Source organism: Podarcis liolepis (genome assembly GCF_965112155.1).
Source record: "Podarcis liolepis genome assembly, chromosome: 3".
Lineage (NCBI taxonomy): Eukaryota > Metazoa > Chordata > Lepidosauria > Squamata > Lacertidae > Podarcis > Podarcis liolepis.
Genome location: NC_139557.1, coordinates 34,565,934 through 34,590,464, shown reverse-complemented (window position 1 = coordinate 34,590,464; position 24,531 = coordinate 34,565,934). Strand labels below are relative to the sequence as shown.

Here is a 24,531-nt window from a genome sequence, read left to right as displayed (position 1 = left end):
CTTCCAAAATCACTCCAGATGGCAGGCATGGGATTATCCAATAGGTCTAGTGAATGAGCTGGGAGCACCCAATGCTACAATGCTGTTTAGGCAAAACAGATGTGGACTTAATCCAATTCTGTGTAACAGACTATGGGAAGTTCTAGGTTAGCCACTATGAGTTTTCTTAGAAGATGCTGCTGCTACTGATATTTGGTTCTCATAATAATCATGCATGCTCCCCCAAAGAACCCATGTTGACAGTATATTGTAAGCTGGAGCCAAAAGGAAAAAGAGGGACTGAAATATTTGTGTGAAGACATAAATTTCTCTGGCTACTTCATCCAAGTACTCTATGGTTTAAGAGCTCAGTCTTAAAGTGACAGATACCAATGGGTTGCTTCAAATGTCTCCTCCTCTCAGTGTGCTATCAAAAATGCTTCTGTTTCTGGTGCTCCCACGTAGAAGCTATAACTTCAGAAACCACCGTCCCAATTATGCACATGGATACCCTTATGAGTCACACATTTCACACAAGTACACATGGCAACAAAATGTACATCCTTCTAACAACGTACATCAGAGCCTTTGGTCTGCTCTGACAACATTCCTCTTGTTCTTAAGCTAACGGGACCCGAAGGGCTTCTTTCCTCACAAAACAAAGAACCACAGATTTCCAAAGGTAAATCAGCCCCTGTATTGAGGTTGTTCTTGGGATTCATAGATTCCTCCAGGAAAACAGCCTTTATTCTTGCTCCATTTGAGCTATGTAAAAATCTGTGCCTTAACGTCTTTTTTTAAAAAAACCTGACTTCTCTCCCTTCTTTTAGATTACCTATGTTTTCTCTCAGCCAAATGCTAGTTCCTCTTATCTGCCACACACAACTTTCATCTCTTCATATTTGTAACCCAATATGTACTCTCCAGCTTTCTTACATAGGGCAAGGACATTGATTATGCTTGACCAGGCATAGGCAAATTCGGCCCCCCAGATGTTTTGGGACTACAACTCCCATCATCCCTGACCACTGGTCCTGTTAGCTAGGGATGATAGGAGTTGTAGTCCCAAAACACCTGGAGGGCCAAGTTTGCCTTTGCCTGTGCTTGACTCATCTATCTCCATCCCCTCTATAGAGTTGGTCTCACAGTTGCTGGTCTCTGTAAATAATCTTTCACTCCTGTAATAACCCTGAACCTGGCTCTTCATTCCATTGCTAACCCCCTTACTGGAAAGGTTCAGTTGTCCCCATGGCACACCATGTCTCTTGGCCCAAGACCACCCTAGCACATGTTCCTCCTGTGGACAAGAACACACAGCAACATTACACTGAAGATATATAAATTATATCTAACATGTGCATAGCTTCTTACCTATAGGTACCATACATGACTTTCTTACAGTCAACGAGAAGAAATTTTTGTTCCATTTTCCCATGGAATTTCGCCCCTGACTTGGAGTAATAATCTTGTCCTTTTACGGTGCGCACCCTCATGTTCTGAAAAAAAAGATGAGAAATTGTATGAAAAAGTCGGAATGCATTAATATAAACAAATACAGAACAATTTACAACCCGGTCTTATGCCTATTTTCCAGTTTTGAGTAAAATCAAAAGGAGGTTTAGCCCCAAGCAAGGGTACAGAGAGTTGCAGATTTAAACACTACCTGTGCTGAGAAATCCAAAGCATGCTAATGCGGGGGGGGGGACCTAGTTTGTTTAATTGGATTAACTATCTAGTAATTGGATTTAAAACACTTCACAGTTCTTATTACATGTAGAAGGAACCCTAATCTCTTTAATCCAGACAACACCACAGAAAGAGGTTTTCATATCCATATTAGTTAAGATGGAACCATAAAATAGTGTGTGAGAGAGAAAGATTGGGAGAGAGAAAGTGAGAGCGAGAGAGTCTGTCTGTCTACCCAGCGCTTTTTTTCTGGGGGTACGCAGGGGTACGCATATCCCTAAACATTTTGTGAATCTTTGTACTTTTGTCCATTAACTGTATTTATTTCCCCCATTTGAACTATAAAATAGTGGTTTTCTTGAGTCAAAATGAGAGTACCCCTAAACATTTTTTAAGAAAAAAAACCACTGTGTCTACCTATAGCTGAGGCTGACCACAAGGTTTATCAATGCTTATCTTTCCTCTGTTCTTTCCAGGCTGCAATTTAAAGTGCCTCCTTTTTTTTGGCCCCAGAGTTTTCCTCACAAAAAAACCAACTCTTTAAAGTTCTATCAGAGGAAGCATCAATCTGTGCAAAACCCAAATTGACTTTTGCTCCAGTTCGGCTTTAGAGAGTGGGTTTCTGCAGAAAAAGCTTAGGGAAACAACAACAACAAAAAGACAATGCTCACAGACTGAGCATTAAAACACAGATCTCTGACTGGAAAGAGTAGGAGAAAAGGTAAGTGTAGATAAGCCCATAGTGCTCTGGTACTACACATATGAATAGAAGCATATTAGAAGAGTCCTGCTGAATCAAAGGCTTCTCTAGGCTAGCAATCCATTTCCCACAGTGGTCAACCAGATGTCTATGGTATCCCGTAATCGAGGCATGAAGGCAATAGCATACTGCATCTATTTCTGGAATGATCATGACTTGTAGGCAGACTGATAGCTTTACCCTCCATGAATCTGTTTAATTTCTTTTCAGAGCCATCTTCAGAAGCAAATTAGTTAGTTACTAAGTGAAGAAGTAGTGTCAGTCCCACCCTTCAGCCTTTGGTTGCCCATTGCTGCCATTTCCCCAGCTCTACAATATCATTTTATTCGGTGTGGTGACCAGAACTGGCCATAGTTAGTGATATTCAGAAAAGCCGTACTCAGAGCAGACACACTGAAATCAATGCAGATAAGTAAATCCATTTACTCTTACCTTGATTTAGTCAGCTATTACTCATAATTCCAACTATGGTCACATCATCAATTTATATAATGGCATTATATCACCAGCCTTATTTTCAATTCCTCTCCTAGGGCTCTCTAACATGGAATTTCTCACTGCCACATACTAAACCAACATTTTCAATGAGCAACCCTCATATATGCTTTTCCTGGTTAATCACCTCATTATACAGCATATTTTTGATAGGCAAAAACATATTTGCTCTTTTGGTTACCATAGTCTTTTGATAAAATGAAGGTATCTTGCTGATGGAAGAGGACTTGCCACTTTTGTCAATTCCTCCCTTCCTCAGCAGCTCCAGATAGCACCTCTGACACGGTCCCAGAGAGTTTCTTAACCTTCTGAGATAGATTTTCAGAGAGTGCAAAGGGATGATAATTCCCCCCCCCCCTATTTTCTATTTTTATTTTCTTTGTAAACCACCCTGGAACTGTGGTATGTAATTTTTTGCAGCGTAAAATAAAAATGAAAATATTATTTTACTAAGGTTTGCATCACTGCTAAGGAGCTTCACACAGTAGCTGGTGTTGCTTCATGGGTTCCACCCAAATAATTGGTCAACTACAAGCCAGCCTAAGTCACCCTGATGCATTATAATTGCGTACAATTTGCTACAAGAGGCGCAACACAAGTGACTTATAGGAGTAAAACCAACACAGCAGTGTGTGGGGGGAAAACAGGAACCTATTAAAAAAAACAAAACAGGAACACCCTCAGTTAAGGGCAGTTGGGTCAGATCAGTGCAATGATACCATAATAGCCAATTAAAATTTGCAGGCATGGAGATACAGCCTGTTTATCGCTTTGCCAGTATAAAACCTGTATTTGTGAAATGTCCTTGTGGCAGCTTGAAGCTGGAATCCTAGGGATTCCTCCATTTGAAGATCATAAAACATTTCTTTTTTAAAATCAGAGAGCCAACAGAACATGCAATTGCTGTTCTAATCACACAGCACTGGATTCTGGTTGCCAAAGTTCTTTAAGGAAGGAAATACCTTCTGCGTGTCTTCAAAAGAATGGATGCAAATGGATGGAAGGGGGCAAAAAAACCCCCACCTCCCGTTCTCCTTGCTATTCTCACCCACGCTATTGACTCCAGGTTTTGTTTGGCTCTTGGGCAAGATATCTTTAGGACGGTAGCCCCAGCTCTACTTCATTGCTGTTTCTCCTGCCCAATCATTTGCTGTTTCCCTCTGGGCTAAACACACACTACTTCCAGGAGGAGATGAAGGCCCGTGGCTCCTTCTTTTTGCTCCCATCATTGCTCACTTCCTTGCATCAGCAGTTTTAAGCAGCTCGTTCCCTGGAGATCCTGGGGTGCACTGTCTGCACGTCCCAGATAAAGCCCATCAGATTGAACGCAATTACAGCTGCACACCTTTATCCTGCCCATGCTTGCTCAGAAAGAAATCCAATTAATTTCAATGGAATTTACTAATGAGCACTTGAGAAAGGGTGTCAGGTCACACTCCTTAACCCACTTATTGGAGGGTAAAGCTCAAATTGGACACAGTGTGACTTACTCCCAAGTAAACACAGATAGGATTGTGCTGTTAGAAAAATCTCACTCTCATGTCAGTATCACTGCAAAGGCAGCTTTTAAGGTGCAGTAGGATATTTGCAAGACCATAGAAAGTTTTTCTTTACAGACATTGCTCAATGTTCATACACTGCTGCTATATTCAATTTTTGCAACTAACATGTCAATTTATTATTTTGGAGCACTTGAGTGCTAAATATTTTCCTCTCTCACTGAACAAATGACTTACCCTGAGCCTTTGAACTTGACAGCCTTGTTTCTCTGTCATCTTCAGAAAGTGGTTGAAGTTTGATTCATCAAGTAGAAGGTACACTGAAATTCCCCTAGTAGATGCTTCTACAATTTCTTTAAAAATATCCACATCTGTAAACATATCCATAACGATGGCAACAACCTGCGGATAGCAAAAAGTGTTGATAGCATTTAATGTACTGATGATGATAGCCATTATGAAACATTACAGAATTTAAAATGTGCACCCTACACATAATGTTGCTGATGACATCTGCAATGAACCATAAGCTCTATGTACTGAACATTTCTTTCTTCCTCATACAGGAAAACGGAAACTGGTTATTTTATAAATTCTTGTGCTTAAATGTAATTCACAAGCAGTGCTTTTTTTTCAGCCGGAACTTGCTGGAACTCAGTTCTGGCACCTCTCAGGTGGGTGCCATTGCCATTATGAGAGAACAAGGGAGGCATTCGTGGTGAGTTCTGGCACCTCTTTTCTAGAAAAATAGCACCGTAAAGTATACGTTTAATTAAGTCATTGGACTTTAAACCCCCTCATACTTATTCCAAGCAAGTCCCACAGAACTCAGAAGGGCTGACTTATAAAGAAAGAGATAAGCATTGCACTGCACACCTAACTGACGAGTTGATGTATTGTGGCACCTTAAAATATTAGCACATTTATTGTGGCAACAATAGTTTTAAGGTTTCACAAGACTCTCTTTTTGTTTTGTTTTGCTGCAATAAAATAGTGCAGCCAATCTTCTGAAGCAAATTGTACTGGTGTTGTAAAATTTTCTTTGGAAGACTAAGCTGAGAAAACTTGACATTAGGGAGTTTTTGCTGTTCACAGCCACCAGGTGGTGATGATTGTGGGGAAATGGTCAATGCAGGAGTTTACAGAAAGAAGCACTAATGAATTCTCTCTCACACATACAACAATAATACACAGTATAGTTGCTATGGAGAGGGTGGAAGATTTGGAGTGGAGGTCAGTTTTCCACTTACTGCAAGATACACAACCCAAAGAAGGCAAGAAGGTAGATTGCTCCTAAAACCATTAGTTTCTATTAAAAAAGGACTAACGTTGGCAAAAGCCAAGGACTTTGGCTGTGAACAAATCTTATTCAAGGTATTTTTTTCAGGAACTGAGTGGGCAACCCACTTTAGCAAAGGTTGGGTGACGCACCTCTCAAAGTTAGATAAAAATTAGATGTCTAGACTTGGTTGTGTCTAAGGATGTAGATTACTGTATTGAGGTTGGAACAATGGGGGTTGGCAACAAATATGGGTGAGGATCATGACAATAAGTTGGGGGCCCTGCAAAGAATTTGACATTGGTTGCCTATAATTGTACATTTAAAGTGTCCCTCCCACCCCCCAAAACCCAACAACCCTAGGAATTGTAGTTTGTAGCTCTGTTAAGGTTAATTACACTTGCCAAGATTCTTGGGGTATGTTGTTGTTTAGTCGTTTAGTCATGTCCGACTCTTCGTGACCCCATGGACCACAGCATGCCAGGCACTCCTGTCTTCATTCTTGGGGTATGGTGGTGTGCTTTTGATACGCTTAAAATGTATAGCGTGTACAGTACATACAGTGGCACCTCTGGTTAAGATTCGTTCTGGAAGTCCGTTCTTAACCTGAAACTGTTCTTAACCTGAGGTACCATTTTAGCAAATGGGGCCTCCCACTGCCGCAATGAACCAATGCCGCCGCCTTGCGATTTCTGTTCTCATCCTGAAGCAAAGTTTTTAACCTGAGGTACTATTTCTGGGTTAGCGGAGTCTGTAACCTGAAGCGTCTGTAACCCGGGGTACCACTGTACAATACACTGTCAACACATTCAATGCCCAAATTTTGACCAATGAAAACAGGTTCCGTTGGCCTTTGGCTTTCTTGGAAGAGTGCTATGCACACTATTTTCCTTTCTCCGCACCCACTCATACCACAACACATAAATATGAGAAAGAAGCTCTACTGGGTACGGGAGGCAGAAGATATTCAGTAAGTGAGGCAGAGAAATCTGCTATTAATTTATTAATCCATATGGTATTGCCCACTAACCCCGCTCTGTCTGCTAGCCAGGCCTTTCAGATAGACCAATCATAATCATGGACCAAGTCTGAACAGACAATCTAGAAATCCTCTGAAAAAGAATACTTCAGTGGCTCGCAACTTGTTTGTGCAGACATAGACAAAATACTTTGGCAGAGGACGCTGAGCAGACCATCCTGCCAAATGGAGAGCCCTACTGCTGCCCTGGCTCTAGCTGTGCTTTGACGCCACTGAGTCACCTGGCTGAAGTAGCAACTTTATTGCTTTGCTCAGGAATGCTTTTTGAAAATCCACTGCAAGGCCAGTTTATCGGTAAGCTTATCTCATTCAAAGGTATTTTTCAGATAAGCGGCCTGGAAACCTTGTGCGCCTCAGTCTGTTTGGCCTAGTCGATGTCAGCCTGGGAGCCTCTCCCAGCTTGTGCTGTGCTTGCCAGCTGCTGTAAACTGAGAGGAGACGGGTTGGAGGAGGAGGAGAGATGAGGAACCTGGAAGCCCTGAAGGAAGAGTTGGGGCCTGTCCTGTGATATTTTTCTAAACTGAGAGAGAATGGGCAGTGACTCATCACTGTAAGAACATAGCAGAACCAAGGCTCAGCAAGATGACCCTCATGGGCGTTGCATAAATATATGCCAGATGGCAGAGGTGAACAATAGCCTGGGATAGAACAAGCACAAGTCAGGGTCCGTGTCTGACACAATGATACAGGGATGTTTTTAGTCAGGAAGGGGAAGGAGTGGTTACCTTGCTCTTTCTTTACGCATATGTATGCCCTCCACCACAGAGCCTACAAATATCCAAAGAATAATACCACATGATGTCTGGAGCTACCCTGATGGCAGTCAATACTGAAAGACTGCACTGTGGGCCCAAGTGACTGCAGCATAAAATGAACAGGCATATCCCACCAGCAGAGTTGTACTTAACAGGCAATCTTGGTGAAAACTGGAAAAGCGAAGTGTTTGAGAGGTATCAAATTTGGCAGCACTAATTTGATGAATCAGCAGGAATAGGTAAGATAGCTTTCAGGATGATCCAATGGCCCTTGTATTGGTGTGTCGCTGAGTTTCAATCTTCATTGCTGCAAGGGCCACTGGATTGTCTTATTTGTTACTGCATAGTCAATAAGAACGACTGACTCCTGTGTAGAAGCCGCCACTGATACAGGGTGCAAGCAAGGAGCAAAGAACACTTTGTGTTAATTTCGCTTTGGGTTTCTTTCAATGTGGGGCGATGCATGGGGAATTTGTGAAGCTGGAAAATCCACTTTAAAAACTCTGTTGAAACCTCTCTGGAACTAATGGAGCTTGTTCTTAATCATTTGAAAATCACAACCAGCTAACACAGCATAGATTATTAGTCAGACTTCTGACTGGTTGTTTGTAAACAGCAGGAAGCATATCTGAATGGTTCCCCTGCATCTTCCGCATGAGTTTGCAATATAAGTCTGCGTGGAGGAGTGAGAGAGCAATAAAGCAAAAGATTCAAGCATTATTCATTTATTTGTGTAATTATATCCCTCCAAGGATTAGAGCAAGATTTTAGCTTCATGTCAACCTGAGATATAAACTGAGAAAATGACTTGGGTGAAGCAGTTCAGCAAACCCCATTCTTCAAATATGATCAGCAACTTTGCACCATATAGATAGATTATAGATAGATAGATGATAGTGCATCTCAGGAAACATGTCATGACAAACCAGGAAGGAAACAAATGAGAGATTAGGGATAATTAAGACTACATTGAATGATTTGCAGAGTAACAACATCTCAGCACCCTAGATTTGTCTCTTCATAGTTCCTTGTGGAAATATGTAAAAATAAACAAAACGAAAACCAATGCTATTGCTTTGAGTCTGAGTGAACAAAATGTTTATGCATCAAGCTCTAAAATATACAAAGTATTTTGTTAAAAGTTTTTAAGATGAACATTTTTCATTACACCCCCCTCCCGAGTAGAAACACCAGAACATTCATTGATAGTAATAGTTACCGGTATATCTTAAGGAACTTAAACAAGAAAAATATATACAGCGACTTCTGTTCATAGAGTTCAGCTCTGGTTCGTATAGGATAGTTCCATTTTACTCATATCTTTGTCATACACAAACAACAAACCACTTTATATTCCTCCTGTACCAGGTGTGGGAAGCCTTTGGTCCTCCAGATGTTGCTGAACTATAACATCAAGCATGGCCAATGGCCAGGGATGATGGGAGTTATGGTTCAGCAACATCTGGAAGGTCCAGTGTTCCTCACCCCTGGCCTATACAGCGAACACACAAAGTACAATGACATTTGGTCCCAGGGAAGCAGCAGATCAGACCCAGGAAAGATGCATCCATTTTTGTCACATTATGGACTCACCAACCGAAGCTTCCATATATGATGGCAATCATTCTCAATGGGAGGTAAGGTCATTTGGTGTCCTATTTTCATCATTCGATGATACTGAGTGTCAGAACATTGGTTTATTGATCCCAGTATTGCCTACCCCAACTGGCAGCAATTGTCTGTGGTCTCAGATAGGCTTCTTGGGAGCCAGTCCTTGGAAATGCCAGGGACTGAACTTGAGAACTTGCACATGTAAAGCTTCTCCTGGACTTTTCCTCCATGATATTTATTTTGAGAAGGGTCTGATAAGAGGTAGAATGGACCTTCCTACAGCTTTAACACCTTTGGTCATGATCAGCTGATTGCAAATAATAACCACGGCACATGTGTAAGAGGTTGGAATTCTTTGCCTGTGTGTGTCTACAACTATGAAGCATCAATGTAATTGTTCTAGTACTAGTGATAATTCTTGCCGTTACTGTGCTTAGCTGTAGAGCATCCTTCTTCCCCCTCTTTGACTTTACAGTCCTTACAACAATAAGGTGTGATTTGCAATTACCAACTGTAGGTTCTAACCATATTCATTTGCTTCTTATTTTCGGGAAACCAGTAGGAAAAAGACTTGTAAACAAAACAAAATAATTTACAGGGGTTGAAATCAGTGTTCACTGCATGACTGACTGTCGGTCATGACTCACAACATCAAGAAACCAATGATCTCTAAGCCCTTGGGACAACACACACATCAGTCAAAATCCTATTATCTTACTCATTCCACCTAGTCAAGCAAAGCTGCTGACCTTGTCTTCTAGCTACCATAATGGAGTAACATTCCACCTAGAGAATCCATAAGATAAAACCTGAAGTGTAGGCTGCTATTGGAAAAGCCCCTGGTCTCCAGGCATGTAAATGTGCTTGTAAGCACATTGTGGAATTACTTCTGCAATCATGTAGCACGGTGGACTGATTAGCCAAAATGGGGAAAGAGACAGCGTAAAACCCCAAGGAAATACAGAGCTTGCCATGCAGATTTCCCAATAGCAGCTGCAACATTTAACAGGAAAGACTGTAACCTTGAAACAAGAAAATAATCTTCTGTCAAACGGCAAAAAAGTTCTGGTGTTTCTGCCCTCTAAAAACAGAACATAATTCTGCAGTGTGGTTCTGCCAAATACAATGACAGACTCTCCCCCAAGTGTCCCTATTTTCCAGGGAAAGTCCTGGGTTCACAGAAGCCATACCAGTTTCTTATTTGATCCCTGAATGTCCTGCTTTTCCTTAGGATGTCCCTATTTTCATTAGAGAAATATTGGTGGGTATGGAGTCATGCAACCCCTGAGCCAAGGAGATATATAACTATACAGTGGTACCTCGGGTTAAGTACTTAATTCGTTCCAGAGGTCCATTCTTAACCTGAAACTGTTCTTAACCTGAAGCACCACTTTAGCTAATGGGGCCTCCTGCTGCCGCTGCACCGCCGGAGCACGATTTCTGTTCTCATCCTGAAGCAAAGTTCTTAACCCGAGGTACTATTTCTGGGTTAGTGGAGTCTGTAACCTGAAGCGTATGTAACCTGAAGCGTATGTAACCTGAGGTACCACTGTACAACCTTTAGAAGACATCTGAAGGCAGTGCTGTACGTATAGGGAAGTTTAAAAAAATGTATTTATATATATATAAATATATGTTGGAAGCCACCCAGAGTAGCTGGGACAACCCAGTCAGATGGGATATAAATAATAAAATTACTGCTGCTGCTGCTGCTACTACTACTACTACGGAATAGTACATCCTTGTTTTCATCAGAGAAATGTTGGAGGGTATGCAATGCCTTCTGCTATATCACTTCCATTGAGGGTTTAAGTCCTGCTTGCTACTTCATGAGACTTCTATTTAGTTTGGAGGGATAGTTTGGATACAAGGTACAGAGCGGTGGGTCAGGTCACCTGTATTGCTCCCTGGGTTTGCCACCACGTCCCCCACAGACCCCTCCTTAAGGGGTGCAGGAGATTGTGATCCTCAGGAGATCCACAGCCCACCCGTTCTGGATCCCTGGTTGAATGTAAATTATCATTGCTTTCCATTTTGGACTATAAATGTACTATTACTCTAGTAACAGACTGCAAGGGAACTGCAGAGAGCTGCTTTACTTAGATCCTTGGAACACAGCAGAAAAAGTGTTTCGTGCCAGCGGGAAAGATATGCATCAAAATGAAAAGGGGCACCAGGAGTGCCAGTCAAGTTACTTAAAACAAAAACAAACAAACAAACAAACCAATAAAGGAATCCTGAACTTCAACACACAGTTATTTATGCTGATGGGAACTCTGTTGTTACAGTTACAGATAGGTAGCCGTGTTGGTCTGCCATAGTCAAAATAAAAAAATTCCTTCCAGTAGCACCTTAAAGACCAACTAAGTTAGTTCTTGGTATGAGCTTTCGTGTGCATGCACACTTCTTCAGATACACATCTGAAGAAGTGTGCATGCACACGAAAGCTCATACCAAGAACTAACTTAGTTGGTCTGTTGTTTCAGATGGTTTTAAAACTCAACACTTTCTAACTGGCTTACTGAAATAGGCTTACTGAAATAGACATTGCTTGTTACATTGCTATTGCCAGTGCTCCCCCCCCCCCCGCCTAGAAAAAGAGAACTCACTATGTTCTCTTAGAATGGCAACAGCGCCCACCTGAGAGGTGGTTCCGGCTGAAAAAAAAGCCCTGGCTATTGCCCTGTGCTAGCCGTGATTTTATAAACATTTTGCCAATCCACCCCACCTTCACTGTTGCACCTTTAGAGCTGCAGGCTTCCTATGACTCACTTATTTTACAAGAGATATAAATACAATTCCTGACATCCATATCAACTTTTGCTTAAAAAGTCCCCCATCCACCCTTACATTTCTACAATACCGTATGTTGTCACTACTGCTCCCCCCCCCCCATGGGTTGCCTCCTCTTCACAAGAAGAGTCATGCTTTCAGGGTCTGGGGATGAAGGTGGGATCACCCTTAGAAACCAGTTCTCTGTCCTAAGTACAGTGGTACCACAGGTTACATACACTTCAGGTTACATACGCTTCAGGTTACAGACTCTGCTAACTCAGAAATATTACCTCGGGTTAAGAACTTTGCTTCAGGATGAGAACAGAAATCGCGAGGCGGCAGCAGGAGGCCCCATTAGCTAAAGTGGTACTTCAGGTTAAGAACAGTTTCAGGTTAAGAACAGACCTCCGGAACAAATTAAGTTCTTAACCCGAGGTACCACTGTATTCTAAACACAGTTTGGGGCGAGGGATATACTTTTTCATAAGCAAAACAAATACCCTGTGCAATTAAAAACAAACAAACCAGTAATGTTTTGTCATTATTGCTATAGCAGATAAAGTAAATACAAACGGGCTTCTTTGGGAGAAAGGGTGGAATATTGAATGAATATTAAGACAAACAATAAATGTTTAATTTATTGAAGAAAACGGTAGGAGAAATCCACAAGTCCACATCCTGATTCTCCCCAATTGTAAACAAATCATGCCCACCCCAACAGCCTTCTATTGTAAAGCAAGGGAAAAGAAAGTGCTGTAAAGTAAGTGTTCAATCACTTTTAACTAATTAATGGTGTTCTGGGCACTGTACAGATTTAACATGTACGTTTTATTTATATTTCAATTTTATTGGAAAAAAATCAGTAGAGAAATCAGGTGGAAAAGGTGAAGAAAAATCAAAAAGGAACAAAAAGAAAAATGTGTTTGAAACTGACACAGTACAAAATATGGGTACTGTATATAAGTAGCATGATTATTCTAGCGGGTATAAAATTATTAACAAGTCATTGTGCTTTTTATAAATGAATTCCAAATATCATTATATTTAGCCAGGGGTAGTCAACCTTTTTATACCTACCGCCCACTAATGCATCTTTCTTGATGATAAAATTTCCTTACCGCCCACCAGTGCTCAATGGAAGGAGGATTCAGTTTGTGCCGTAGAACCCCCTACTGCCCACCTAGAATCCTGAAATGCCCACTAGTGGGCGGTAGGGACCAGGTTGACAACCCCTGATATTTAGCCATATACAATCTACATCTAAAAGCAATCCGTCTGTATGCTGCAAGAGTTGTCATATCTTCTACTCATGGTTCAAAGGGGGCCATGGTGTTATTTTTAAATATCAGTCTTTTGGCAGAAGTAGGGGCACAAAGAGACCATTTATATTGACCCTCTGTCAAACCACATATAGTTGGTATGTGGTGTAGGATAAAATTATCATCTGACAATTTAATCTCCTGCAGCGTACAGTGGTACCTCTAGTTACCATTTCGGGGTGCCATTTGCACCCCAAAATGTCCAAAACTAGAGACCTCTTCTGCACATGTGTGTGGCGTGATCGAGTGCTTCTGTGCATGCGTGAAGTGCGCAGATCACTACTGCACAAGTGGCAAACCCGGAAGTAAACACTTCTGGGTTTGCCACGTTCGTACCTTGAAAGCCCGTAACAAGAGCGGAACGCAACACGAGGTATGGCTGTAGTATTTCTACATCTTAATACATTCCTCCAAAAATCTGTGAGCATCGGACATTGCATAAACTTATGTTTCAAAGAAGCATTTTCTGTGTACATAAAGGGAAAAAAGATAAGTATAGTATAGGGAAAAAAACTTATTTATAGAACAGGACAGGACATTCACAGAAAAGAGATCTGAATGCAGCAGCTCAGTATTATTGAAAAATGAAAAAGAAAACCTTGGCATGTATGAGTGAACTTTTGCCACTATTCAAAAAGAAATCCAGCATTTTCGAACACTGCAATCTTTCTTTTAAAAAATAAAATAACACACAATATTGAACACAATATTGTGTGTACACTGTTCAGAAAAGTTCCAAAGTTCATAAAAGGCAACAAGTGAAAAAACATAAAATTCCTGTCTTTTACTTTTATTGGGATTCTGGTGTAGGCTTTGCATTGTCTAGAACTGTGCACATCACACAACAGAAAGTTTAAAAAGAAACCCTATGATCACTTATGCCTTATTCAAAACAAACTGTGAAATTTCATTAAATGCCCTAAATGTGTTAGCATCCCTACATATGATGAGTCAGTAGCGGTTGCTGCATGGCTCCGCCCTTACTGTGAACGTACTATCTGTAGATCTAGGGCAACCAGGAAGGCCTCACTGAGATAGAGAGCATTCACAGTGTGTGTTTTTCCTATGAAGTCACCTTCACAGTGCTCTGACCCAGGAAGAAGTCAAGCTGCAAAGGTAAAAACAGTGGTTGCCGCCAGAGCCAATCCCATCAGTAGGAGCAGATTTAGCACATGATTTGGCACATTGCCAATGATACGCAATGGCAGTCCTTGTCCAGCAACATGGGGTGGGGCAGAGGTACCCCACACATTTTTTTTGGGGGGGGGAGTGCTACTCCATACTGTGAAACAGTCCTGCAGAGCTACTACCTACCAGGCTGGGGCAGAGATACTTCTCCTCTCCAAGGAGTGGAGTACAGGAGAAAGGAATGCTTCCTAGGGACCCAGACACAGAGCCAAGCACGCTACCACGTTCAACACATCTTGGCATTTAATATGCAAAGAAATGCAAAAGAGGAAATGCAAAGAGTAGCAGTTGAATTGCCTGCCAGTTATCAGGATAAGAGCAGGAAGTGGGCAGGTGGGTTAACTTTTCCTCTCCTGGAACTATTTCATTGGGAAATGTCTGTGCATTGTGATTATTTTATAATTAAGAAGTAAAAGTTGATTGTTCACTGTATTAATGCATACTGCCCTTCTGGCAACACACTCAAGGTGGTTTACAATTTTTAGGTTGTGAACTGCCCTGAGATCTTTGGGTGAAGGGTAGTATATAAATTTAAGAAATAATAATAATGAATAATATTACCCTTCATTGGTGCCAGTGAGAGACTTCTTCCAATGTAAATAGGCTCTGCAAGGGAGCAATATTCATAAGGACCACAGGAGCGGCAAAGGGATTAAACTTGCCCCCCCAACTGGCTGCAATCCAAATATACCCACTCCCCAGCAGCTATTTGTATTTTTAAAAATATGTTAATTTTAAATACAAAGAAACATTTAACACTGTTTTTAAAGGTAAAGGCAAACCATTAGGTCCAGTCATGGCCGACTCTGGGATTGCGGCACTCATCTCGCTTTATTGGCCAAGGGAGCCGGCATACAGCTTCCGGGTCATGTGGCCAGCATGACTAAGCTGCTTCTGGCGAACCAGAGTAGCGCACGGAAAGCCGTTTACCTTCCCGCTGGAGTACCTATTTATCTACTTGCACTTTGACGTGCTTTCGAACTGCTAGGTTGGCAGGAGCAGGGACCGAGGCACGGGAGCTCACCCCGTCGCAGGGATTTGAACCGCCGACCTTCTGACCAGCAAGTCCTAGGCTCTGTGGTTTAACCCACAGCACCACCGTTTGGCCCTAATCTATATCACTGGATACGAATCTGATAGCAGTCAGATTTGCTCCTATGAAGTCTTGCCATGATGGTTTAGCTGCCTTAGCTCATGCAGCTAAACCTGGTCAATTTGTTGTCTATCATGCACAGACTAAGGGGACAGAACGGAAACCAATGCCACTTATTTGCAACAACAACAATAATAAGAAAACATTACTGCAAGGTACAAATTTGCTTATGCTCGCAGCTCCTTGGCAAGGCATAATCTATACAAATCACCAGTCATCTCCAAAATGGAAACTAAGGGCCATTTTTTTCAAGATGGTGTCATGAATATGCATGGTGGTTACTAAACTAGCAGGTATTCAATGCCACCTCACCCCTGGCTGTCTTTAGGGAAAAGTACAGTCCATTTCTCAAAGTATTTTCAACAAAGACTAGCTACCAAGCTTAAAGAGAAGCTGCCAGAAAGCGTTTCCCTCCCTAAATAAATATGTGTCCTCAGAGGGACTATATTGCCAGAGGGGAGAGGAAATTGAGTGGATAGGAGCATACGTGCTTAAAATGAAAAACATTTCTGGAAATAATTCACAAAGGTGACAGAAACTGGATTAGGAAAACACACACAGATGCTAAATTGCATGGGTTGGAAATGGGCTGTGCTATTTGAAAAACAGCCAGGGCATGTACCGTCTGTAAATGGAGTACAGGGGCCACCGGCCTGGACTTAATTATTGAAATTCAATAACTCATGGCGTTTTATTCCCCACTGAGCATAAATTACTGCTAACATGAAATCTCAGTGTTTGATACTCATAGGTCACAGAGTTGCAGTGTGGAACTGCTTGGATTCTTATTAGTTTTTAAAAGAAAATGTTCATGGATTACAAAGTAAGATCAAAGTCTTACATTTGTGGACAGTGTATCTGGAAAACAAACAGACTATAATGGTAACAGCATGACAGGTAAGTACAAAATAAAATGTAACTTTTTTTTTAATCAGCATTTTTACTGCCTACTTGTATGTACAGTGGTACATACAAGGGTAAAGGGTAAAGGAACCCCTGACCATTAGGTCCAGTCGTGACTGACTCTGGGGTTGCGGCACTCATCTCGCTTTATTGGCTGAGGGAGCCGGTGTACATCTTCTGGGTCATGTGGCCAGCATGACTAAGCCTCTTCTGGCGAACCAGAGCAGCGCACGGAGATGCTGTTTACCTTCCCGCCGGAGCGGTACCTATTTATCTACTTGCACGTTGACATGCTTTCGAACTGCTAGGTTGGCAGGAGCAGGGACCGAGCAACGGGAGCTCACCCCATCGCGGGGATTTGAACCGCCGACCTTCTGATCAGCAAGTCCTAGGCTCTGTGGTTTAACCCACAGTGCCACCCGTGTCCCAACAGCGCCACCCGTGTCCCACAGTGCCACCCGCATCCCACAGCGCCACCCGCATCCCATGAACTTAATCCGTTCCGAAAGTCCGTTCTTAAACCAAAACCGTTCTCAAACCGAGGTGCACTTTCCCTAATGAGGCCTCCCGCCGCCAGTGCCCTTCCACCATTCAGATTCCATTCTTAGACTGAGGTAAAGTTCGCAAACCAGGAAACTACTTCAGGTTTTGGGGAGTTCGTAAACCAAATTGTTCTTAAATCGGACTGTTCTTAAACTAAGGTACCACTGTATACTCAGAAGTTGCCTTGAGTACAGGTCTTGTAATCTACTCAGCCAGAAGAATAGGTGGCTAACTAGAAGTCTAGCCGACCAATCCTAAGTGACATTGCTTTCCACTTATTGTCATTAAAAAATGAACTGGTGCAATCTTTTTAAAAAAAGCATATCTAGGAATTTAAAATCATCAACAGCTGAACAAAACACAATTGGCTAAACAGTGATACCAGGCTTTAGGGGTAATCACAGCAACATGGAGCCATCACTGATCAATAGACTGAAGAACTTAAATATTGTACAGTGGTACCCCGCAAGACGGAAAACCCGCTAGACGAAAGGGTTTTCCGTTTTGGAGGCGCTTCGCAAAACAAATTTCCCTATGGGCTTGCTTCGCAAGACGAAAGCCCATGGGGAAATCTCCGGGGACCTCTTTTAAATGCTAGCAGTGGGGAGCAAAGCCTCCCCCCCCTCCGGCCTTCAGAAGAGGTCCAGGAAGGCTGGCGGGGGCCGAAAGGCTTTGCTCCCCAGCGCCAGCATTTTAAAAGCAGTCCGGGATAGCAGGGAAGCGCTTCCCGCTATCCCGGACGGCTTTTGAAGGCAGGAGAGGTCCGCGAAGCCTGGGCGCGCTGATGTCAGCGCGCGCAGGCTTCGGCATGCTGGCAAGGCTCCGCCAGCAGCGGCAGCGCTGCCGCTGCTGGCGGAGCGGTCCGCGAAGCCTGGGCGCGCTGATGTCAGCGCGCGCAGGCTTCCGCATGCCGGCAGAGGTCCGCGAAGCCTTGGCCGGACAGCTTTTGAAGGCAGGTGGGGGGAGCAAAGACTTTGTCCCCCCTGCCTGCCTTCCCAGGGGCTTTTAAATCGCCCTGGACAGCGGAGAAGTCCTCCGCTGTCCCGGGGCGATTTTAAAATGCCGCCCGCCAGCATTTTAAGATCGCCCCGGACAGCGGAGAAGCCCTCCGCTGTCCCGGGGTTTTGTAAAATGCTGGGGGTGGGAAGAAAAGCCCTTGTCCCCCCCCCCCAGCCTTCAGAAGAGGTCGGGGGACAGACTGTCCCCGGACCTGGTCTGAAGTCGGTTTCCCTAGGAACGCATTAATTGATTTTCAATGCATTCCTATGGGAAACCGTGCATCGCAAGACGAAAAACTCGCAAGAAGAAGAAACTTGCGGAACGAATTAATTTCGTCTTGCGAGGCACCACTGTATCTGGGCCCCCGTCAAGCAGCAACAATTAAACTTTTTCCATTTGTTAGTAGCTTAGCTTTGTGTTTAGGCAAGATTTAAGTGACTGGTCCGGTCGTATGTAAGCTGAACACTTGCATAGTCTTAAAGTGATGCAAGCTGATCCAAAAACTAACAGAGGATGACTCCTTGGACAATAAGACTGCATAGGTTACCGGTTGTTCAAATCTCACAGCATTCTTTCCTTGTGTTATCAACACAATCACTGACAAACTCCTGGGAGTGCAGATACATCATTCTCTATGGAATGATGCATTGAAATGGGCTCATTTGCTTTATAAATGTATGTATGTGTATATATTATAAATACACACACACACACACACACATAATTATAAATGTATATATGAAAAGAAAGTAACTTGTATAAATCTCAAAACTTAAAACAATATAACTATTTAATTTGAAGTTAATTTGTAAACATTTGGAAACACCCCCCCCCCCAAATTATATTGGGGGGCGAAAAACCTTGCAATGAAGGAGAGTCCATTACCTCCCAAGCAAATCCATTCCACTGTTTGCAGGGGAGGGGCACTTAAAACACTTCACTAGTTTATTTTCAAATATGAAATAACTACACTAGATGAAGACATGTGCCACATTGCTGAACTTGTTCAATTATGTTTATTACTAGTGCATAGAGCAAACGCTAAATTAAATCCCAGAATGCACAAGCACATAATTTTCATATAGTGTGTGAAGAATATTTTGAATTCTGACTATAATTTTAGCATACTCAGATGTCTTCAGTACCGAGGAGGCTCATCTATTGCAATTTTTATTTTATTTTTTAAAGAGCTAAGCACTCCAGGCTCACTTGAACCTAACCAAGAATGTAACCACCAGCTCCTATCTATTATCCTTGTCTATGGGGATTGTCTAATCTGTTCCCTATGTGTGACAGATGCACATGTTCAGTCCTGTGGATATACAAAGCACTGTACATGCAGGAGCAAGGCCTTTGGCAGCTCTGCATGCAGAGTAGCATGGACAGGAGGACAAGAGAAGGATACAATGAGGTATTAGCATGGACACCTGCAGGATTTTTTTTCCCAGGGGGGAGGGGTAAATACTGCAAACATGCATCACTAGCATCAGAGAACTGGCCTACCACTGCTGGAAGAAGTGATGACTGAGCTGCAGTGAGGTCTGAGTAGACCTGACCTCTGAGAAACTAGTATTCCAGGTTAGCCCCATCTCCCAGTCTTTTGCTGTTTTTCATTGGGTAGAACTGCTATTCATCTATGGATTGACCTACCTCCTGACACCCTCCAGTCCTTAATTAATTGCCCTGCTGCTAAAATAAACTTAACACCCACACTGCATTTACCCAGCATCCACACACACCCCAAGATAAACAACGCTGGACTATACTTCATTGTTGACATACACTATTTTAATTCCCCCCTCCACCCAGTTAAATACTCCACAGGGCTGATATAACCTCTCTCAGCCACAAGCCTATCCCTTGCAATATGAGATAATAATGATGGACTTTATCCGCATTGGTGCCAGCAAAGCAATTTTTTAAAATGTTTATGAAGTTGGAGAAATAACCTTTTTTTGGGGGGGGGGAACGTGAAAGAAGATTTGACTTGGAAAGGTAATGAACTCCCACTATTACTGCTACCTTTCAGTTTTGGGAGAGTCACCCACCAGCTCCTTGTTCACCACACCACCAGAATATGGACTCAGCTACAGAGCTGCAAATATAACGTTTTAAGTGTGTTTTAAGTGTGTACTTTACAAATGTGACTCTAGATGGTGATGGTTGGCTTATGGCAAATTCAATATATTTCTAAAACTTTTTTAAAAAGCATTTTCACAGCGGGTTTTTTTATATATGTGTCTAGATTCCACATTTGTGTTTGTTTGTTGGGGGATGGGGGGAGGTCCTCCAGACCAAATCTTCCTGCAGACTCTTTTCTCTCACACATATGAGGGCATCAGTAAATAAACTAGGCTAAGGTGTGTTCTCACAGTTTTGGGTCTGCGTTTAAGTGATATTCAAGAGAGTTGGCAAAGAATCCTGTTGAGATGATGAAAAAAGGAATTTCTCAATCCAGTCTTCCACACCCATCTCCTGCAATACATTTCCTTCTACATACAAAACATTTCCTTTTAATACAGATGCAGAAATTTACAATGCTTAAATTAAAACCGTATATTTAGTATACGCTAGACTTCAGAAAGTTGAATGCCTCGGTCTTGGAAATGCAAAAGGAAATAAGTCCCCCCCCCCCCAAAAAAAAACCCAAGCAGTTTTTGTTTTATTGGCTTGTTATGCTGAAACTTAGATCTGGCTAATTAAATCCAGCTAAATTAAGGCACGCATAAGTAGCTGTGTTTTTGCAAGGGCTTGCATTTCTTTCAAGTCATATCAAACTGACAGTACACAAGTTCTGTCATGACTCCAAAAGCACACAAACACATTTATTTTTACAGACAAGTTCAATGCAGGTCCAGCCTATTCGCAATCTTCACTAGCAATCAGTGAGATTCTTAACTGATCAGAGAAAAATTGACCTAGCCTGCTTTTCTCAGCAGCTCGGTATGTAGAAATAAACAGATAAAAGTTTTCACAGAATGGAGGTAAATGCCGATCTCAGTGTTACTGTTTAAAAGGGATAGCTAAAGGCCAGATAAAATGTTAGCAACCCATTAGCAATTTCATCATGCACAACAGCATTTGAAACAAGAAACAGTATTTTCAGATACTGTTAAGCTGGCTTTCTAATTTAGGCTACAATCCTAAACACTTACCCTGGAGTCAAATCCCACTGAACCTAATGGAACTTGCTCTGAAAAAAACATTCATAGGATGAAGCAGACCTTGCCAACTTGGTGACTAGGGCTGGGAGATGTATCAATATATCATCCAAAACTGGTTTGAAGTCCATAGAGCGATATCATTTTCATAATTTTTGACCTGGCAATGTATCGTGAATCATGATGTGTGTTAGGACTGGGTGATATATACAAAAATCATGATGTATGAAAAACTGGGAAGCCAGCCAATGCCTCTATCCTTATTTCAGACATCGTGGCATATCATTATATCGTGACGTTTAGCTGGTGACATGCCGTGATGTTGAAAAGCAGATATCGCTCAGCCCTACTGGTGACCTTCAGCTGCTTTGGAATACAACTCCCATCAGTCCCAGGCAGCACAGCAGGAGGTTGATTAAGGCTAGGATCATAAGACAGGTTAGGCTTGGCAGAACTTAGAGCTTTTCCCATCCGAAGAGGGAAAAACAATGGAGAAAGCAGTTGGGTATCTTTAGGATTTGTGGTCTCTATCTCAAGGAGAATCAAAAAGCTGCTTCTAGCAAAGTAGGGTATGTGAGTGGAGATATGAAGGCTGGATCTGGTCCTTGAGATAGTTTTTTCCTGAGTGCCCAGAGAACCAGGCCTACTTTTAATCAAGATATGGTGAAATGTTTTCACCCAGTTTTCCACTCCTAAGGAGCAGATGGGATATTTAAGTGCGTAAGAGGAACCCTACTGGATCAAGCCAGCATCGTCCAGCATCCTTCTTTCCCACAGTGGCCAACCTGATACCTCTTAGAAGTCCACAAGACAGATACAAAAATAATAGCCCTTTCTCAGTGTGGTTCCCCAGCTACTAGTATTCAGAAGTATTCAGAATATGAATGTTCTTTATGCTCATAATGGCTGATGCCCACTGATAAGCCTATCCTCCAAGGATAGACCCAATCTCTAATAAGTGGCTAAGGAATATTTAACTATTTAATGTTGCATGTCTCTTTGAAGGCTTGTAGGCAAGATGCGCATGTGTGTAGGTATGCTATGCCCGAATGGAGGAGCTGCATCATTCCTGGCATGCTGTTATTGCTATATGGTGCCAATTTTCATCACATGTGAGGTGGCCAGTTTGCAAAGCAGAATTCACTTCCCTAGCAGAGCACAGAAGACTTGGAGATTCTGCTGTCCTTGTACCAATCACTGTCTATCACTCAGAGGGAGAGAGAGGGCCAGGGATTCACACTGAAAATTGAAGTTGTCTGGAGGGATCAAGAAAGCTAAACTGATGTGCCTTTGGAAATACTATGTGGTCTGCAAGCCAAATGTGCTGTAACCTTGTAGCAGATATTAATAGAGACCTCAAGAAGAGAGTCTTTAGGGCAGGCACAGAATCATGAGCAATTTTACAACATAGAAGAGAAAATCCCAGTTAGAAGACACAGTGACCTTCTTCCAGAATCTGAATTACCGGTACTACAGAGGGGAGCAACAGCAGATGTTTGTACACTTTGTCATAATTACTCCAAGGGGGGGGGGCAGAATTAAAGTTGCAAAGCAAGTGCATCCAGTATTGCACTCCAGAGCTGTGCACATCCAAGGGGCTTGAGAAAATGTTTATAAAGATGACAATACCTGCAATACTACTTCATCTCAGGAGCTGAGTCAAGTCAAGGGCTTATATTGACTTTCATTTATGTTCTATTGGAACAATTTTCCAGCCACAGTCTCCCATTTATTGGGTATGATTATTATGTCCAGTGGTGCTTTTTAAACATCTTGACATAAAGGGAACACTACTGATCATTAATTACACACATGCTCTCAAAACCTGCTCTACTGTTTTCTTCCTATAATAGAACATATTTATCATTAGTTGGAAGTTGATTAATGCTTTTTCCCCGATCTGAAAGCAGATTTTTATTAAGCTTTGTTGTAATAAAAATAAAGGGGGGGGGCAGCCTCTGGTTTTCGTATTAAAAAGAAACATTAGCCCTCCTAAAAACCACTGTATCACCCTACTAACTCTCTGTAATAGCACTCATCTATACCAGACTACAAACTTAATAACTTATCATAGAAGGCATACAGAGGAAATATGGGGGAAACTTGCAACAAACCAAAAGAAACCAACAGAACTCTCTCTTGCTTGGAATTGTCATGGACTCACAAAACAATGTTTGATAGGTGAAAATCTATTGGAGACATTCAGGACTTGAGATTCCTACTCTTCAAGCAATAGTTTAAGCACATACCACATTTATTTAGTTGCCGTTTTGGTGTTAAGTGTTTTCACTTAGGAGTAAAGAATTCCCCACTCAGAGCTTCCAGTATTTTGTTTAACTTCCATAGCTGCATCAATAGTAACAGCGGCCAAAGCCATCACAAGTTCTTTAAATGATATTGGTCTTTAAAAAAAAGAGAGATTCATCTTGTAAAAAAAGAAAATCAGAACAGTTTTTTGTGAGCTTGGAGTCACACTGTTCCTTTATATCAGCAGTTTGTATTGTTCACAGTATGCCTTCATCATATTCCCCATTAGAATATTAATTACCGAACAAACTGGATATAACAGCCCTGATAATGAACGCTGCCATGCTACTACTCATTGTCCACCCACTGTTTTCAGACTTCTCATTAGCTCTAATTCGATTATATGGTGGAAAGACAGCTCAGCCCAACACCTCTCTTTTCGCAGAGTGACATGTCTCCATTTTCAAATGATTAATAGATGCCACAATGCTTTTCAGCAAACATACCCACATTCTGAAGATAGGATCTGAATGATTTGTGCATTTGGTGTGACCACAAGCAGAAAGACAGCAGCTTTTGTGAAATTGCAATCAGATATAGTTTTCATAGTCCTATGAATTCAACCTTTATGAGAAGGAATGGTAACCTGTGTTGACCCCCCTGATGTTCTGGGACCCCAACTCTCATCAGCCCCAGTCAAAAATACATTTACAGAACAAGCTAGCATGTTTCAGCAGATGCTCCATGGCTGGGGAATAATCTCCCTAGGTGTGCCTTGAACCCACAGTATATTCACTTCAACATGTGAAGAAACCTCTTACATTAGGCTTTTAGAGATGGAGAGCTGTGATAGGTGAAATCAGTTTTATGTATGATGCAACTTACTCTGTTATTACTTGACAATTTCATGTGAATCTTTTTTTTTTTAATGTTTTGCTGTGTTTTATTTTGTTGTACTCTACCCTGTGACTGTTTTTTAAAACTGCTTTTTTATTAAAGGTTTTCTGGGGTTACAAAAGTACATACATAGCCACTATTTTCAGGTTGTAAAGTCCTTTCTACAGATCAGTTATATTCAATATGAGACTTTGATGTTTTATACAGTATAAGGTTGGGGGAGAAGAGAGTTGGGGAGACAGC

General features: G+C 42.0%; 1 protein-coding gene across 1 annotated transcript in view; it reads right to left on the bottom strand.

Moving 5' to 3' along the window:
- FAM83B (family with sequence similarity 83 member B) overlaps positions 1–24,531 on the bottom strand; it is a 47,668-nt gene that overhangs the window by 4,173 nt on the left and 18,964 nt on the right. The window contains exons 3-4 of the mRNA XM_083495517.1: positions 4,657–4,821; positions 1,351–1,475 (exon numbers count right to left, since the gene is read on the bottom strand). Of these exons, the coding sequence (XP_083351643.1) occupies positions 1,351–1,475; positions 4,657–4,821 (290 nt within the window). The remainder of the gene's footprint in view (positions 1–1,350; positions 1,476–4,656; positions 4,822–24,531) is intronic.